This window comes from Camelus ferus, chromosome 6 (genome assembly GCF_009834535.1).
Source record: "Camelus ferus isolate YT-003-E chromosome 6, BCGSAC_Cfer_1.0, whole genome shotgun sequence".
Lineage (NCBI taxonomy): Eukaryota > Metazoa > Chordata > Mammalia > Artiodactyla > Camelidae > Camelus > Camelus ferus.
In genome coordinates this window covers 10,948,871-10,969,282 of record NC_045701.1, presented here as the reverse complement: position 1 = coordinate 10,969,282, position 20,412 = coordinate 10,948,871, and the positions used below count along the sequence as shown (strand labels likewise).

General features: G+C 37.2%; 1 protein-coding gene across 1 annotated transcript in view; it reads right to left on the bottom strand.

Moving 5' to 3' along the window:
• Positions 1-20,412, bottom strand: part of MNS1 (meiosis specific nuclear structural 1) — a 216,791-nt gene that overhangs the window by 167,223 nt on the left and 29,156 nt on the right. Inside the window, exon 6 of the mRNA XM_032481122.1 lies at positions 915-1,495. Within this exon, the coding sequence (XP_032337013.1) occupies positions 915-917 (3 nt within the window). The 5' untranslated portion in view covers positions 918-1,495. The remainder of the gene's footprint in view (positions 1-914; positions 1,496-20,412) is intronic.

The window sequence follows — 20,412 nt, the reverse complement described above, 5'->3', positions numbered from 1 at the left end:
AAGAAAGAGGAAAGGAAAGAAAGGGAAGGAAAAGAAAGGAAAGGAGAAAGGAAGAAAAGAGAAAGAAAGAGAGGGGGGAGAGAAAGCGAAAGGGAGAAAGGGAAAGAGAAAGGGAGAAAGAACAAAGAAAGATTAGTTTGCTTTGGTATTCCAGGATCTAATTTTTTTAAATATGTTGACGGAGCACCAGAAACAAATGAAACAAAGATAGCTAACAGTAAGAAACGAAAGGCTTTTGGTTTCCTTCCTAAATTCATAGAAATATACCATAATTTTAAAAACTGAATGTGGTAGATAAATACATGATATATCAATAAAGATATACCAATGAAGCAGGTAGTATTAGTGTTCTCCAACTTAACAGGCATGAAAAGTTAAAGCAACGACCCTCAGCTGACAAACAGCCGCATTAGGATTCAAAGACGTGCAGCTGAGCTGTATAGACCCAGCTCTTTACCGCTACGCAGGGAATGCCTCTTTACCCCCTGTCCCGCTTCCCGCTTGGCCACACTGTGCTGTTTCGACGCATCTCACGTTTTTCTAATACGGACTTAATAACAAGTCAGCCAGCTGCTATTTATTCATCCGCGCTCTCCTGGACTTTCACTTCCACTCTTTTGTTCCGCGGCTCTTAAACATTTCCCAAGTTTCCAGCAACATGGGAAACAAAATTTTCACCGAGCACATCTAACACAGTGGGGGAAATGCAAAAAAAAGAAAGAAAGGAAAAAAAAAGGCTGGAAGACGCCACGAGCGTCCCTTAAAATAATAGCTCCTGAGGCTTCTGAAAGCAAATACGAGTTTCCCACTTAATTCTCAAATTATGCACTTCAAATCCTTCTTTAGAAGCAGGCTGGTTCTAAACTACAACGAAATCAACAAACAAGTATTTTCGAGACCTCCATCAGGCTCACCATCTCGGCAGACGGAAAGGCTCCTCTCGCTCCCGCGACCACCAGCTGCCTCCGCAAGGCGAGACCCGCAGCGCTCTCCCGTGTTTATGCGATTTCCCGGCAACCGCCTCCGCGGCGTCGCGGCGTCCTAACGCGACCGGCCCGCGAAGGCCGCCGCCTCCCATTGGACGAAGCTCTAGCCAACCGGCGTTGAGCTTCCTGGGAGGCTGGCAGGGAGGCTACTTCCATAGGGCTACAGCGGACAGGCGGGAAGTCCGGATCTTCTGCCCAGGTGCAAGCCCTTAGCAGTTTGTTAGGAGCCCAAGATCTCCCTCAAGCGGCTAACTGTGGGCTGGTGGAGTTGGGATCCAAGTTGAGATGTGGAAACTGTTTACAGAGAAATACGCCAACTCCTGCCTAAGACATAGGGCCAAAGTCACTGTCCACACGCAGGACGTACTGCAGCCTCAGTGCCTGTTCTGCCAGGGTTGCTGACCGCCTTCGTCCGCAGCAGTGGGAGACACGTTCACGGTCTCTTTGGCTGAGTAACTCACTGTGGGTAGCGCGTGCTTTCTGGAGACTTCTCGCCCCCTCCACCGAAGCTATTGGCAGATTGGAGAAATAAAATACATGGGTCACATGGGTCTTATTTTGCTATGTAAAATACATGGTCCAGGTACTAATAAGAGAACAGATGATGGCCAAATTTGGTCAGGTTTATTTTATTGGCAGGTTAGACACTGATGTCCGTTTTAAGTGGAAGAATTTAAGAACAGGAATGGCTCAGAGAAATTAGTCAAATATGTTGATTTTAGAAATGACATTTAGAAAAAACCTGTCAAAACTTAAAAAAATTATTTTAAGGCAATGCGCATGAGAACTTGGTTTGTGCTATCTAATTTAAAGTCCATCTTGCATAGCAATATGTCTGCTTAAAGATAAATAACAAGTAGGACTTCTGATATCAACTCCAAAATACAAAATGCTTGGAGGTTATCACTTCCATCCTTACCTACCAGAAAAAGCTGGAAAAACTAGAAACTAATGACTTTTCTTGCATTCATCATAGAACTGAGGTCACAGGGCAACCCACCACCCTGAAATCTGGAGAGAGGTAAATCCAGAGTCACAGTCAAGACCTGCTTACCTGGAGCAGAAGCCCCTGAAGCCATCAATTAGGAATAATGAAACGGTAGTTTTGATTGATTGCTGGAGACTGGGTGTGGACTCGCATCAATGTAACTAGTGGAGACTGCAGGGCTAGGGAGGCCCCTACACTTCCGTGGGTTTTTGCCTCCAGGAATCTCAGCATGTTCTCACAGTGAAAAAACAAGAAAGATCTGTGGCCCTGGCAGGGTGTTAAGAAGAATCATTGTGAAATACGCCCAGAGCCTTCTCCATAATAAAGGCCTGCTTTCCTGAGGAAAAGATTTTACCAGGACCTTAGCCTTATCACACCTGGGGCAAGGACGGTTCTCTGCCCAAAGCCTCCTCCAGCCGTCCTGACTCATCTGAGTGGAGAGAGGGGATCTGAGAAATACTTGTGTAGGTTACAGTCCAAGGAAACAGCTCGACCAACAGTTTGAATCATAAAATCATAGAACACTTCCCCTTTCCCACACTTTCCCAACACACCAACAGTACTCTAGTATAATAACAGTTAGTTACAGCTGGAAGTGCTTCACAACACACACTCTAACAAGGAATTCTTAGGGAATCCAAAGACAACAGGAGACAAAAACAAAAACATTAGAAGAATTTGAAGTCTCTGGAATGTAAGCTACAACAAACATTAAATACAGCTCAACTCCTAGGCATATAATTACAAAACCTCTCTCACTGAAGCACTATTAACCTCAGTTCGTTACCCAATATAACATGCCCAGCTTTCAAAAACAAATTAAAAGGCTAAAGGCAAATTGTTGAGAGGCAAGGGAAAACACAGTCTGAAAGGCAAAGAAAGCATCACAACTAGATTCAGCTATCACACAGATTTGGGATTACACAGGCATTTAAAATAACTATGGTTAATATGCTGAGGGATCTGATGGAAAATATGGACAACATACAAGAACAGATGTGTAATGTAAGCAGAGAAATGGAAACTCTAAGAATCCAGAGGAAAGTCTAGAAATCAAAAACACTGTAACAAACGAAGAATGCCTTTGATAGGCGTTATCAGTAGGCTGGACACCACTGAAGGGAGAATCGGTGAGCTTAAAGATATGTCAATAGAAACCTTCCAAACTGAAATGCAAAGAGATTAATAGCAAATAGATAACCCTAATGAGTTTTTAGACCTCACCTTAGACTCACGTTGTTCTCCAATATTAGAAGAGGACTTGTGCAAGTGTGTGTGTGTGTGTGTGTGTGTAGGGGAAATACTTTCAATGTTTCTGGCTTTTGGGAGTCTTATAAAGCTTGTAACTACAAAAGTAAAATTGACTACAGGATGTGTGCAGTACAAAATATTTTGAAACCAGGTTGCAACTATTATTTGCATTTAATCCCCTGTTAGTCTAACAACTTCCACAAGAACTCTACAAAAATCACGGCTCATGTATAGCTTAAGGCAGCCTCTAGTTAAACCTTGTTGGCTGGGCTGTTAGCAGATGTTTTTTTGTTGTTTTGAACACTGATGTATCCCAAGCATTTAAAACAGTGTTTGGCATACAGTAAGTGATAAATAAATATTTGTTAAAGAAATGATTGAAATTTTATGACTGTTATGCACATAGGAGAAAGCTCAACCAGAAATAACTTTGAAGAAATGTTGTTCTTCATGAGTTAGAGTTTTATCAATTTTATTTATATTTTCAAAGAGTAAACTTTTTGTTTTATTCATTTTTTCTATTTTTTTAAATTTCCAAGTCCATTGTTTTCTGCCCTTACCATCATTATTTTCTTCTCTGTTTGCTTTGAGTTTAATTTGCTCTTCTTTTTATAGTGCCATAAGGTGGAATCTTAAATCTTTATTTAAGACTATTCTTCTTTTCTTTTTTTTTTAATTAATGGAGGTACTGGGGATTGAACCCAGGACCTCGTGCTTGCTAAGCATGCATTCTACCACTGAGCTTTACCCATCCAAGACCATTCTTCTTTTCAAATATAAATGTATAACTTTCATTTCCCTCTAAGCCCTGCTTTAGCTGCCTTCCACGGATTTTGATATGTTGTGCATTCTGATTTGTTCAGTTCAAAATATTCAGACTTCATCTTTGCCTGTGAATTATTTAGAAATGTTTTGTTAGATTTCCAAACATTCAGATTGTCCAGGTATCTTTTTTGTTGTTGTTGTTATTGATTTCTAGTTTAATTCCACTATGGTCAGAGACCATACTATGTATGACTTCAAATCTTTTAAATTGGTTGAGATTTGTTTTATTGTGCAGAATATGGTCTGTGCTTGTGAATGTGTCATGTGTCCTTGAAAAGAATATGTATTCTGGTGTTTTGGGTGAGGTGTTCTATAAATATCAATAACATCAAGTTGGTTGAGAATGCTGTTCAGGTATTCTATATCCTTACACCATTTCTATCGATTTGCTTTATTAAATAAGTTACTGAGAGGAGTGTTGAGGTCATCAAGAACAACTGTGGATTTGCTTATTTCTCTTTTCTGTTCCTTTTTGCTGCATGTGTTTTAAAGTTCTGTTGTTCTATTTAAGATTATTACTATGTCCTGAAAACATTTTGAAATGACCCTCTTTTTCCCTGGTGATATTCTTTGGTCTGAAGTCTTTTTGATATTAATGCAGGCACTCCAGCTTTCATGTATCTAGTGTTTACATCATATACCTTTCTTCATGCTTTTATTTTTAATCTGTTTTTATATTTAAAATGGTTTTCCCATAGATAGCATACAGTTGGATGGTGCTTTTTTATTTAACTTGACAATCTCCATCCTTGAATTGGTCTGTTTATGCCATTTACATTTACATATTGTTATTGATATGTATGGATTGAAATCTACCATTTTGCAAATTTTTAAATATTTGTTGCATCTGTTATTTATTTACTTTCTCTTCTTTTTCTTTCTTCTTTTAGATTATTTTTTTGGTTCCCTTTTATTTTCACTATGAGCTTATTATTTATACTTATTTATTTTTATAGTGATTGCCCTAAGAGTCACAACATACATTTAAATATACAAATGCTGTATTTCTGCCTCATTTGTTGTGTGTAAACCTTACAACAGTTTAATTTTAATTCCTCCACTCCATCTTTTGTGCTATTGTTAACCATACATTTTACTTTTACATAGATAGGTCTGCAATATACAGGTTTCCACATATGTTAGATTGTTTGATATTGTCTCAAAGCTCTCAAATGCTCTGTTTTTCCCCTCCTCTGATTTTTCTGTTTGTTTTTCAGTAGGAGTAATTTTTATTGCTACATCTTCAAATTTACTCATTCTTTCTTCAGCTGTGTCAAGCCTTCTGATGAGCCTGTCAAAGGCTTTCTTCATAGTCATCACTATATGGTTTTATCTAATGCTTCCATTAACTCTTTCTTGTAGCTTCTATCTTCTCAGCTAAAAAAAAAAACCATCTTTTCACATATACTGTCTACCTTTTCCATTAGAGACTTCAATATATTCATTATAGTACTTACATTTTTCTGATAGTTTCACCATCTGGGCCATGAGTTCTAGTCTGTTAATTGCTTCATATTTATACACTTTTTACAATTTTTTTTCTATTTTTTGTGTGTGGGAGGGGGTCACATACTTTTTGACTGAATGCCAGACATCATGTTTTAAGACAGCAGAGACTGAGGTAAATCACATTTATGTCTGGAAATAAGCACACCTATTCTTCTCCTACAATTAGTGTAGGAGGTTGGGTCCATATAGCCAGAAGCTGAACATGATTTGAACTTTGTGTTACTAACTGTGCTTACATGTACCACCACCTTCACATGTGTCTAGTGTTATCTTGTGCTTATGTGGGGGTTGGTTTTCCAGACAGCTTTTCTCAATGTTGCTGACTCACCCTTAGCTTTTGGCCTTCCCTGTGTCCCTGTGCGTCCCAGTGGCTCTCTCCAAACTCTGCCTCCTCCCCAAGCAGTAGACTACTGTTCTTCATTGTTCCTGCTTGCTATCCAGGTGGTGGGAGGACGAGGTGTTCTCCGTCATCCTGGACCAGGCTCAGCATTTTAGACAGGTCCTGACACACTAGGGCTCTGGTTTAGGGGTCTCATGTATTGGAAAAGCTTTTCTTAATGGTAAGTATTCACTCTTTTCTTCAGGCCTTTAAATAAAGTCTAAAATCCTCAACCTGACCTATAAAGGCTTGTATGTCTACCCTCTTCAGCTTTCTTCTTCAAACTTTGGCCAAAATGGACTTCTCTGAGCTCTGCCCTATCATAGGGCCGTTGTAAGTGTGGGTCTCTGCCCTTAATAAGAGCATGGGATGACTGCAACTCCACCAGCTGTCTTGCTGATGAGATAACACATGCCCTGGATAGCAGAGCAGAAAAATGGAAGGAGCGTTGGTTCTCTGTGACCACAGAGCTGCCACATGAGCCCTGGGCTGCCTAACTCATTACCTCGTGCCAGCTGGAAGAAAATTAAACTAACTTGTCTAAGCCCCTGTGTCCTCTCCTTCACCCAGGATCCTATTACAGTTAGCCAAATGCAGTTTGTAACTGTTACAACCACTATCTCTGTTTAATCTCACTGGTGAAAATGATAAAGAACAATAAAACCTTTTGCTGCATTAACTGCCTTTTTAAATAAATGTTTGATTTTAGAAAATATTAGTAGGTAGAGTGGAAAATCTCCAATTTCCTTTCTCACATTTTCCCCTCTCCCTTCTTTATCTTCTAGAAGTGACTAGCCAGTTCCCTTCCCTGAATCCCTGCGATCTCAGAGTCTCGATCACAAGTTTCGATTCTTGGTTTTGTTTTCCTAAACATCCATGTAACATGTTTGTCTAGTAATTTGATAATGCCCAGAGTCATGGTATTTACAAATTGGATAAGCATGCCTTTTATATGTTCAAATATTTCATAGATAAAAATGTTGAATGACTGAGAGAACACAGAATCCTGACATGCACCGCTAGAGTCTCTCTCCAGGTGGGACTTGATCAGCCAATTCTGACCGTGATCACTCACATATTTACCAATGCAACACTTTACTAATACATGACCGGTATGTCTATACCCTTCTATAAGAATTTACTGGGGGGAATTCTCCAAAAAGACTTATCTAAAGCCTAGATACTTTATGATTTCTTCATTTCCTTATCTACCTAATTTAATCTAATTGATTGCTTGGCATCCAAATGACAAATTCTTTGGTTGCCTAGATAGATTCAGGTCAACATTATTTATCTGAAATGCTCATAGACCAATGAATATAAATCTTTGAAACATTAACAGGGTACAAATCTGATCATTAAATGTTTAGATGCTTGATAAAAGTTAAGCTGTAGCATATACAATGGACTTCTAAATCACAATAGTATGCTAGTTTTTGCAAGGAAATATTTGTAACTTTAACACTACTCATTAATCAACTATACAAAGTATTTTACTCATCAATACATGGATTATCTGTTTCATCACACAGTTAAATATATCAATACTATTTGCTTCTTAAAACATGCAATAAATATTTCAGAACTCCAAACACAGCAGTAATTTAAAGGCATTACTAATTGTCTAAACTTACCAAAATGTGGCTAGCACAGAGCCCTGAACATAAAATAGCTTAATAAATATATATTGAAGGATTAACAATATATTTAGAATGCAGTGATTTGAGTATTAGAATGATCAGAAGGGTGATTCAGATGAGGAATCTATTATGTAATAGAAGGGGAAGCACTGCTTTATACAAATAAACTAAGGGGAAACCATGAAGGTGATCAGAAATTATGAGAGACTAAAAGAAGGATTTGTGGAATGGTTGTCATGCTTTTAATCACAATAGGATTCTGACCAAGTAGAATTCAAGCTCTCAGTCATAGAATACTCACACTGCACTCCCAGTTGCCCTGGCAATGGGAGCTCCACCTTAAGATAATGGCATTATAATAAGAACAGAGTGTACTAATGAATAAACAGTGATTAAATGCCAAGTTAAAACATGCAAATTCACCTTGAAGGAAATTCTGTGATAAGGTATATACAGTTGACCCTTGAACAATAAGGGTTTGAACTGCAAAGGTCCACATACACAGGGATTTTTTTAAATAAATATACACAGCACCACAGGATCACTGGTTGGTTGAATCTGTGGACGCAGACCCATGGATACTGAGGGCCTGGAAGGGACTTGGGCATCTGTGGATTTTGGTATCCAGGGCAGATCCTGGAACCAACTCCCTGAAGATACCCAAGAACCACTGTAGTGGCAAAGACTGAGACCGTGAGAAAAAGAATACAAAGCATGAATAAAAAGCTTCACTTGAGCTGTGAAAGAGTCTGGGAGCTGCAAACCTTTTGCTCTTGTCTCTGTCCTTGGGTCACTCATCACATAACTGCATACGAACATTACCTCTGCTGCTCTACTCATGAGCAATACTGTCTGAGAGGAACAGAGAGAAGGTTCCCCTCTCGGTGTTATGTATAAATTGAACTGAGATGAAGCCTGCTGCAGATTTCTTGATACAACCACCTTCCCAAAGGGTTAGGCTCCTTGCAGTGAGAGGAAGAAATGAGGACCAGTTCAGGATATAACACATTCAATAGTGGGGAATTTGTTAATTCCTAATAGTGAAATGTCATGCAGCATTGCAAAGCATCCTAGCAAACAAGAACGCTTTTCAGTACTTTTCACTTCTCTGAGAACCTCTGGCTCTAAAAGGAATTTTAGTTATAGTTCCTTGTGTCCAGTCCACATATGGGTGTTATAGAAAGATTCTACAATAAGGTATGCAATTTAAAAGGGAGTCTGTCAGAGAAAAAGATTTTTGACCTGAATGTTCATCTAAAGCAAAGTCATATTTAATCAATTGCAACAATTAGCTGCTTTTACCTGAAGAAAATTACCCTATTTTTTTAATAAATAGACTTTGCTTTTTAGAACAGTTCTAGGTTTATAGAAAAATTAATAGAATACAGTTCCCATATGTCTCCTCTTCCCTCCACACCCACATAGTTTCCATTGTCATTAGTACCATACACTTGTTACAATTGACGAACCAATACTGATACATTATTCATTAAGGTCCATAGTTTACATCAGAGGTCACTCTTTGTTTTGCATAGGTCTACATGGGTTTTGACAAGTGTATAATGACATGTATCCACCATTACAGTATCATAAAGAATAGTTTTTCCCTGCTCTAAAATCCCCTGTGATTCACCTATTTATTCCTCCCTCCTTCAACCCAAACCCCTGGAAGCCACTAATCTGACTACTGTCTCTATGGTTTGCCTTCTCCAGAATGTTATATAGTTGGAGTCATACAGTATGTAGCCTTTTCATACAGACTTCTTTCACTTAGTGATAGGCATTTAAGTGTCCTCCGTGTCTTTTCATGGCTTGATAGCTCATTTATTTTTATCACCAAATAATATGCTATTGTATGGCTTTTTAAAAAACAATTATCACATTTAAAGATTTCTCATCATAAATTATTACTACCATCAATGATATTTCATTGTTAAGGAAGGATTTATGCCCTCCTAGAATTAAGGAGAAATCTTCTGGTTCATTTCCCTTTAGAATATAGCTTTTCATTTACAGGTCTAGACTACAGGTCTAGATCATTGACAGGAAAGAGCTTTCCCTAATAATAAATGATGGATTATACTGATTAATGTTCCCCAATAGTTACAACACAACAGGGTTGAACATATCAGAGTTGCTGATCTGAAACAGGGCATGTTAATAGGCATACACTGTAAGTCCTAACTATACAGTAGAAATTATTTACGAAATCATATTGCTTTATAAAATGAAGCAATTAGAACAAAACCATTTTTCTTTTGTTCAGAAAAATGCCCAAATCTAATCTAATTTGCTGCAGCTGGACACCACCTGCAGATGACTGTTTAAGTACTCTGAACATTACACACTTATCTTTTAAATATTGATAATGCCATTTTTCATTTCCTCGACATGAAATCCCACAGGGAATAATTATGCTAATAAACCTTAATGATTCTTGCAAATAAATGATCAAACCAAATTGCTACTGTTGATTTATATTAATGGATGCCTTTAGGACGAGATTTGCCAGTACGGTGCTGCCTCTTGAATCTCAGTTCATCTTATTTAGCTGAAGAGTGTTCATAGTTTTGTTAAATAGATGAAGTGTTTAAAATATAATGTGTTTGTGCAGTTCTTACACTTCATAATGTTCAAGCATTACCATCTTGCCTTGTGGCAAATCTGCATTTAATGGTTTCATTGTATATAACTTCCTTTGGTACTTTTCCTCTGTTATAAGCAGTTAGGAAATGACTGCTTTCTGGTTGAGTCAGAATAGGCCAGCTTCCATATGTTGAATCTGATTTTTCATGAAGATAATAAAATCTGTTTCTGGATATTTTAGCCCCCATCCTCTGGGAATCACATTGACTCTGATGATGTGATCAAGCGTCAAATAACTGTTTAGGGGGGAAGGGGGCACTACTAAAATGGCTTATTTGTTGCCCCATTTAAACCTAGATTAGTGGGTCTCCTCCTTTTCTCCTCTCTCACTTTCCCTCTTGCTCTGGAACCCGCACCAAGTCCACAGGGACCAGGAAGTTGCTGACTATGTCAATTCTAAAGTAGAACTGGAAAATAACGGCAGAATTATACGCTCATCTCCAGGGCTGGGGAACACTACACAGAAAGAATGCTTATCCATTGTGGATACGAACACAGGTTTATATGGGTAATTTTATAAAGACTCACTTCTATTTAAAGTGCCATATACCTAGGGGAAAAAATTACCTTCATCCAGATAATTGCCTCAATTGTCCATTTTTTGTGCATTGACTATCAAATTCCAAACATAAGAGAAAAACAACATGGAAACACAACAGGTATAGGCACAAAACTGAATGAAAGGGATGTAAATTAGTAGTAAAATAGAGGACTAGCCTATATACAGACTCGTGTGTACACTAACAGGGCATGGAACTTGTGATGTGAAATAACAGTTGCTTAGGGATTTGTCATGTGGTGCACAGAGACTGTAATCTGGTTAGTGATGAAGCAAAGATGACCACATTCAATTCACTGTGAAGAGCAGAAGTGTCCCCTTCTGAATTATAAAGCTCTTATTGTAGGGAGGGAAATAGCTCAGTGGTTGAGTGAATGCTTAGGATGCATGAGGTCCTGGGTTCAATTCCCAGTATCTCCTTTAAATAAACAAATATTAAAAAAGAAAAAAAAAAGCTCTTACTGATTTTTAAAAGCATGTATATACATATTAATACATATGTACATATATATGTAAACTACTTTTATAAAGGTATTTTTTTTTCATTTCCTAACTTCAGGAAAAGTGCCTAATTTGATCAAATTTGGCCCACTTATGGCAATTTGTTTCTAATTAAAAATCAACCAGACGAAAAAGTTGTAACCCATTAAATGCATTATTTTATTCATTGTAGAATTTTCTAATTGAGCAAAATAAAATGGGAGTTGATTTAAATATGCAATGATAAGGGAATGATTAAAGTAAATGGCAGTGCATCAGCCACACACCCAGAGAAATGTGTGTGTCTGGAGGGCCAGAGGGCAGGCCAGGGAGGGGTGCTTTCCGGGGAGAGGCTAAGCAGCCTTGTAGGAAAGGAGGATGACTGGGCACTCAGAACCTGGGGAGTAACTCTAAGGTCTTGGGGGAAGAAGAGGGACACCATAACCTTCCAGGAAGAATGGTAGATGATGAAAGCAGCTACCTGCAGAGAGAGAGAGAGTCAAAGAGCCCCAGCTGGCTGCGAGCACTTGGAGCAGAGCAAGGAGTATTGGTACAAGGCCATTCATGCTGTTCTGTCCTCAGCCCCAGCCCTGCTAGGTCCAGTGCCGGGAGAGAGGGAGCGGTGGGGGTGGGGGGAGAGAGAAAGAGAAGTTGTATTGGTTAAGTGATGGAGCTAACAGACATGAATAGCCCAGAAATCCTTTAACACCTTACACTGAGGTAACAGGTGACAAAGTGTATAAGGAAATGGGGCAGAAAACATTTAGCTAATATTAGAAAGTATTATCTACCTTATCATTTATTGAGCACCTACTACATGCCAGTCACTTCAATTGTTTGTAATCATTAGAACAACCTAGTTCCAAGCAATAGAAATAAAAGCAAGAATAAACACATGGGACCTAATTAAACTTACAAGCTTTTGCATAGCAAAGGAAACCATAAGCAAAACAAACCGACAACCTATGGAATGGGAGAAAATATTTGCAAAAGATGAGACTGACAAGGGCTTAATTTGCAGAATATATAAACAGCTCATACAACTTAACAAGAAAAAACAAACAAACCAATCCAAAAATGGGCAGGAGACCTAAACAAGCAATTCTCCAGTGAAGACACACAAATGGCCAATAGGTATATGGAAAAATGCTCAATATTGCTGATTAGCAGAGAAATGAAAATCAAAACTACAGTGAGGTATCACCTCACACCAGTCAGAATGGCCATCATTCAAAAGTCCATAAACGATAAATGCTGGAGAGGGTGTGGAGAAAAGGGAACCCTCCTACACTGTCGGTGGGAATGCAGTTTGGTGCAGCCATTATGGAAAACAGCATGGAGATTCCTCAAAAGACTAAAAATGGACTTACCATATGATCCAGCAGTCCCACTCCTGGGCATATATCCAGAAGAAATCCTAATTCAAAAAGACACCTGCACCCCAATGTTCACAGCAGCACTATTTACAATAGTCAAGAAATGGATACCACCTAAATGTCCATTGACAGATGACTGGATAAAGAAATTGTGGTATATTTATACAATGGAATACTACTTAAAAAATAATACAGTAATGCCATTTGCAGCAACATGGATAGACCTGGAGATTGTCATTCTAAGAGAAGTAAGCCAGAAAGGAAAAGAAAAATGCCGTATATCACTTATATGTGGAATCTAAAAAAAAAAAGACAAACAAACTTATTTACAAAATAGAAACAGACTCACAGACACAGAAGACAAACTTATGGTTACCAGGCGGTAAGGGGGTGGGAAGGGATAAATTGGGAGTTCGAGATTTGCAGATACTAACTCATATATATAAAATAGATAAACAACAAATTTACACTATATAGCACAGGAAACTATATTCAATATCTTATAGTAACTTATGGTGAAAAAGAATATGAAAATGAATATATGTATATTCATGTATGACTAAAAAATTGTGCTATATACCAGAAATTGACACAACATTGTAAACTGACTATACATCAATAAAAATATATTTAAAAAAAAAGAACAACCTAGTTCATTTTACATACACAGGAAACAAGATTCAAAAGATTAACTTGCCAACTTCACAGAAAGAGCCAGTAGTGGGCTCTTTTCATGATCACAAACAGCATTTGAACAGAAATAGAATACCCTGGGAAGTATTAGAGTGCATCAAATCTAGTAAGATAGGTATTATTTTGTGAAAGTTTTTAGCAACTGAAAGAATGCATGTATATATCAGCTCATGATGTAGAATGTGTTTCTTACTATGTTTAAGGGCAAAAAAATTTGAAAACTACTGAATTAGATCACATTGCTTCTCTTTTCCAGTCTTAGGGAGATGCTCTTAACTTCTGAATTATAACAAATTTCTTATTTTAGTGAATATTTCGCACAAACTATATCAGTCCTTTAAATGATTATGGATTAGTATATCAAAGTGATCCCCGTTTATTCTTTCCTAGGCAAAACTAACTTTCAGTTTTGTTAAAATATGTATTATAAGTAATGACTATAATAAAATTCATCATATAATCACAGATTATATAACAGTTTATACACAATAAAATATGTAATATCCTAATGGTATTCACATTTTGCAATATATGTTCTGCACAGTATTCACAGAACAATAATAGTAACTATTTATTGAGTACCCAGTACTGGTTGATTTGTGTCCAGATAAGGAAAAACAATTATGTTTTTTTCAGAGGCAGAAACTTCCTCATTTTGGAAATACGCGAAATGCTAGGGGAAATTTAACCAGGCATAAAAGGCGATGTCTAGAAAAAAAAAAGAAACAATAGTTTCAATCCTAATTTTAGAAGCAGTCAGTGCCAAGCAATCCAACTTCAGATAAGCAGATACGTTTATGGGAATCCTTCCATCTAACCCACTCCCTGGGGACTGTCGGTAAGCTGACTGAATCTGCTTGGTCTTCCGTGCAGTACTTCTTGCCCACACACCAACGTGGGGCTCAACACGTAGAGGGAAAACCTTTGTCATCACAGGTCTCATTATATAAGATACTGCTGGGAGAATGACAGAACAACCAGAAGAACAAGGTGACCATGGGCTTTAGAAAACATCAGTCACGTAAGTAGCCAAAAAAGAAAGAACAAAAGCGTGACAAGTCAGAAGTGAAAGAACATACTTCCTTGCTTCCTATGATTACCTGATGTTTCATTGGATCTCTAGTTATTTCTATACTAATATAGCCACGGCAACAGTTATCCAGTGTACAGCTCTCCATAATATAGTTCTGTTCCTTAGGGTTTTCCTTTCCTAGCAGATACACCTAAGAAATGGCAAAATTATAACCCACTAAGGCTAATCCAGCCCCTAGTTCTTTAGAATCCATTGTAGTACCCGGCATCTGGTGACCTGAATTGAGTTTATGTATTTTACTGAATCTACCACACAGCAATGGTAGGATACACCATTATTTTATTCATCAGTAAAGAAGAAAAAACTCTGCCATTTTAATTGGCATAGCATCAATTTTAAGATCTATCCCAACTTCAGAAAGGTTAAAATGCAAAAAAAAAAAAAAAAAGTCTACCTTTGAATCTATTTTTCATGAGGGAACACAGTTAAGGAATTGTAATAAACGGAAACTACAATAACCAAACAGAAACTGTTACTGCGAAGCCTCTATCAGCAGAGTACAATCCTAATTCTTTCTCAAATCATTTATTTATCCCTCCTTGGTATCCAGCAGGGAAATTGCTATATTCTGCATCAGCAAGAGTCTTCTGAGATGCAGATACCAAGACAGAATTGGTTGGTCAGGACGTTTGTTTTGGGAGGGTCTATAAAGGATAGAGGGGGAGGGGTAAATAGAGGTAAGCAGGGAGAACCTTCAGAACTGTGATAGGTCTGACATCTGTGAAAGGAGAGAGGGAATGAAAAAGGAGAAGCCTCAAACTGCAGCACAGTTGTGAATGTCTCTGCCCAGCCAACAGGGAGTGCCAAGCAAAGATTCCCATTACAGATGTCCCATGTTGGGCCCCAAATACCCAGTCTTGCTCAGGCATTGGCTGGGAGCAGCTTTGCAAAAGCTAGGACTCTGCATGAATGCCACTGCAGACTCAAGTGTGGAGTAACTGGAGGTTCCTGGACACCTATTATCCTTGCAGCAGGTTCCCTCAAAGGGAGATTTGAGCAGAGGATCGTCATGGCTGCCGCACTGACACACAGCCTGCCACCACGCTTCCCATGTTTATAGTAGTGTCTCGTTTCTGCTGATTCTCTCATATGTCATCTTTGTTATCATTGCTACCCTACTGATAGCTTCTCGAAAAATACTCTACATGCCAGCTTTTCTTCTTACATCTTACAATCAGGCCCATCCTTAGAGGATGGTATGGCCTTCAAGGTACCATCAGGATTAGGTGTCATTCATACCATCAAACAGGGACCTCTGTTTTCCCACAGGTCCACAGGTTCTCTGTACAGCATGCAGACTAGGACATGAGCACCCCCCCACCAACTCCCCCTTAGCTGTGTAAATATTATGGAACAGACTTCAGATTTTTAAAACTGAGGCTTGGAAACCTTTGAAAGGAGACATTCATGAAATGAATTCCCAGAAAGATCCATGTCAAAAATCGTACTTTACAATCAGATGCAAAGAAACTCATAAAAGCTTTAAGGATGCAATACTGAACCTATTTACAGGATGCTGTGGCAAGGACAGATAATATCTTTGACCTTGAACAAGTCATTTAACCTCCCTGATGTGTGTTTCCTCGTCTATAAAATGAAGAGGGTGGATGAGATGATACTTGAGGCCACTTCTAGCACTAACGTTCTATGAAATAAAAGTCAACTTAGAGATTAATTGGGTTTCTGAGCCTCAAGTAATTAATTACACTGTCGCTGCCCTTTAACAGACCCATCACAGAAGAAAATTAGATTCAACTGACAGATTTTAATCTTCAACTCTTGTCGATTTTAAGTCCAACACTATTTTTTAAGATCTGCAAATTAATGCTTTCACAAAAGGTTCAATAGCGTTCTGGCCAAGGAATTTGACCTGACAAACATATTATAATACTAAGGCCATTTTTCTCTATTTAAAAAAAATAGTCTTCATGCTGACTTTTTCCTGCATTCAGAACCTCAGCAGACACTCCACTAGAGTTTTATAAAATGTTAGACAGTGGTTTAGTGAAATTCTTCACCAATTTCTGAAGTGCTCAAGGACATCTGATCAAGGACTTCAGTTCTGCCCACACCTGCTTCATCTAATTCCAGTATGTTTTTCTTATTCTTCTCTGACTTTTGCGTTTCCTTATTTTGTGTCAACATTGAATTATTGGTAGAAAAATATGTTGGTTAAATTTCTAGCAAAAAATAATCAGTTTTAATTTCCAGTTAATAAGAAAGTGTATATTTTATGTTATCCTTCTTTTAATGCTTACTCATTTAAATAATAATGACTTTTAACTTTCTCTTAAATATTATAATTCATATCTATTTTAGATTTTTAAAAATGAATTCCACAATTTAGTTTACTGAACTTTGATTTCCAATACCTACTTTCTACTTTTGTGTCATGTCCACTTGCACTGGTAATATTTCTGACATATACAAAAAGGCATGGAGAATAGATGAACACCCATGTTTTCATAACCAGACATAAGAAAAACCATTAAAGCTGTTTTTTTGTGCACCGTTATACACCTTCCTGTCTCATTTTTTTCCTTCTAGAGGTTAACAGTTTTGTGTATTCAACAGCATTTATCATTCCCATGCATGTCTCTATATTTTTAACACTATGAATCAACCTCTAAAAACTGTGATATTGTATCATATGCTTTAATGATAAAACTGAGCCATAATTGTGTAAATTGCTTTTTTGGTGATTTTTGAAAATACTCTTTAAAAAAAATTATGCTGACATACAGATGATCTACAATACTGAATGAGTTTCAAGTGCATAGCAAAGTAATTTAGTTATACATATATATATTTTCCCAGTTCTTTTTCATTAGAGTATATTGGCAAATTGCTTTTAATTCCACATTAGGTTTATGAGGTTACTCTGTGGTAGTTCACATACATCACTCTTTATTTTTTTCTCTAAGCTGTGGCTTATATTTTTCACTTTCTCTAAAATCCCCTTTAATGCATATTAATTTTAAATCCAATGTAGTCAAATTCGTTAATTATTTCCTTATGTCTTGTGAGGGTTTTGCTTTATTTAAACAATTCTTTAATAATATGAGTTCATAAAACTTTTCATGATCCATCTATAACTCACGTGGGATTTATATGTTTTTTATATAATGTGAAATACATGTATAATTTTATTATTCTTTTGTCCACATGGATAACCATTGTCCATTATCTTTTCTGACTGATCTGCAATGCATCTATTTCACAGTACTAATTACTATACTAAGTACTGATATTTCACAGCTAATTATTATATTAAAATATAGTAATACTTTACCTAATTTGCTGTTCTTCAAAGTTTCTTGGCTATTATTTGCCCTTGGTTTTTCTATATACACTTAGATTTCCCTTGCCAAGTTTTATGAAAAAAAAAAACTGTTGGGGATTTGATTGGAATTTCATTGAGTCTACGGATCAATTTGGAGAAAACTCAGTGTCTTTATGACAGTATGTCCTCCATCCATGTATGTGGTACATCTCTATAATGTCTTCTCTTTAAACGTCTTTGAACTAAGTTTTGTAATTTTCTCTATAAAGATCTCATGCCTATTTGTTAGGTTTATACCTAGTTACTTTAAATTCTTTGCTGCTGTCATAAATAATATCTGTATCATTGAAGGTCCAAGTAGAAAATAGCACCTTAATTTGGGTCATTTACCAAAATGTAGGCAGGGTTTAAGGAAACCACCAGGGATTGTACAGTACCAAGGGGCCAGTAACTTTGGGGAAGCCTGTCCACCCCTAATCCTGAAGGCAAGGGGAGGAGGCAGTTTTCCAGAACCCAAAGACAGAAACAGCTACATTTGACCTTTGATGGGAGCTGTGACCCTTGGTCAAAGATACAGTCAGCCAGGAACAACCTTCCAGGGAAAGAGGTGAGGAAATATAATTCCCATCCTCTTTTCTCCATCCCTGGATCTTCCACTGTTGAAACTAATGAGAAGCCAGCCTCTCATCTGGAGTCAATGAGGTGCGACCAAGATGGACACAAGTAAAGAATGAATCTGGAGGGACAGATAGATGTCCAACACTGTATCTTGTACAAAATTAATTTTCTGTTTATTGGTGTTATATAGGAATGCAAATAATTTCTGGATATTGGCTTTATATCCACTAGTCCTGCTGAATTACATTTTAAATTCTGATCATTTATCTGTAGATTTTCTTGAGTTTTCTGTATTCATAAACATTTTTTCTTTTTTCCCTCTATTATACCATTAAAATTTTTCTTCCTTAATGAACTGGTTAGAACCTACAATAAAATGACAAATAGAAGAAACTAATGGGGGCATCCTTAACTTATATGTTTGACATCTCACCTCTAAGTATGAAGTTTGCTGCAGATTTTGTTTGGTTTTTGGCTCCTATTATTGCAAAAGCAGTATATGTACATTGTTAGAAGTAAGAATATATAGATCACTAAATCTAAGAACAGAACATTGTATTTCTTCACCAAGAGATTAGGGCTATTAACACCTTAGTGAACCATGCACATATAAATTTACAGATTTTTAACAGAGGGGATTATACTGTATATGCTGTAATATAAAGGTTACACTCTATAAACTGCTTTTCATGGTGGAGGTGGTTTTTTTCTAGAGTGTTTTGTTTCTTTTTTTGTTTTTTTTTAAGGGGGGTAATTAGGTTTATTTATTTATTCATTTATTTATTTATTTTAAATGGAGGTACTCCCCAGGACTGCGTGCATGATGAGCACACATTCTACCACTGAGCTACACCCTCCCTGCTGTAGGTGTGTTATTTCCTTGTTTTTGAAGAGTTTTCATCCTAAATAGGAATTCAGTTTTATCAACTGGACCCTCACCTTATACTATATACAAAAATTAATCCAAAGTGAATCAAAGTTTAAACCTAAGAGCTAAAATTGTAAAACTGTTAGAAGATAATATAGGGTAAAATGTTCACGACATTAGATTTGACAATGTTTTCTTGAACCTGACACAAAAGCCCATGTAACAAAAGAAAAAAAATAGATAAATTAGACTACATCAAAATTAAAAAAAAAAAAAACCAACTGTGCACCAAAAGACACAATCAACAGAGGCAATCCAGAGAATGGGGAGAAAATATTTGCAAATCATTTATCTGATAAGAGGTCAATATCCAGAATATATCCAGAACTCAATTCAGCAGCAATAATAACAACAACAAAAACCCAACCAATGTTTTAAATGGGCAAAAGATCTGGATACTTCTTCAAAGGAGAGATACAAGTAGCCAACAAGCATATGAGAAGACACTCAACATCACTAATCGTTAGGGAAATGCAACTCAAAATCACAGTGTGATACCACCTCAAGCCCATGGATAAACAATATTTAAAAAAACAAAACAAGGACACAACAGTCATTGGAAAGGATGTGGAATAATCAGAAACCTTGAACTGTCGGGAAGATAAAATGGTGCAGCTGCCGATAAAAATAGTTTTGTTCTTCCTTTAAAGATTAAAAATAGAATTACTATACAATCCAGCAATCCCACTTCTGGGCATATACCCCAAATAACTGAAAGAGATCCTGAAGATCTATCTGTATACTCAAGCTCACAGCAGCATTATCAACAGTAGCCAAAAGGTGGAAGCCACCCAAGTGTCCATGAATGGATGAACAGATAAACAAAATGTGATATAGACATACAAGGGAACATTATTCACCCTTAATAAGAAATGAAACTCTGACACATGCTACAATCTGGATGAACTCTGAATACATTGTGCTAAGTAAAATAAGCAAGTCACAAAAGAACAAATACTACCTGATTCCACTTACATGACATACATAAGGTAGTCAAATGCATAAAGCCAGAACGTGAAAAGGGTGGCTGCCAGGGGCTGAGGGAGGAGAAAAGAGTAGGGAGTTATTGTTTAATGGGGACAGACTGAGTTTTCCAAGATGAAAAGAGTTCTCAAGATGGATGGTGGTGATGGTTGCAACACAATGTGAATATACTTA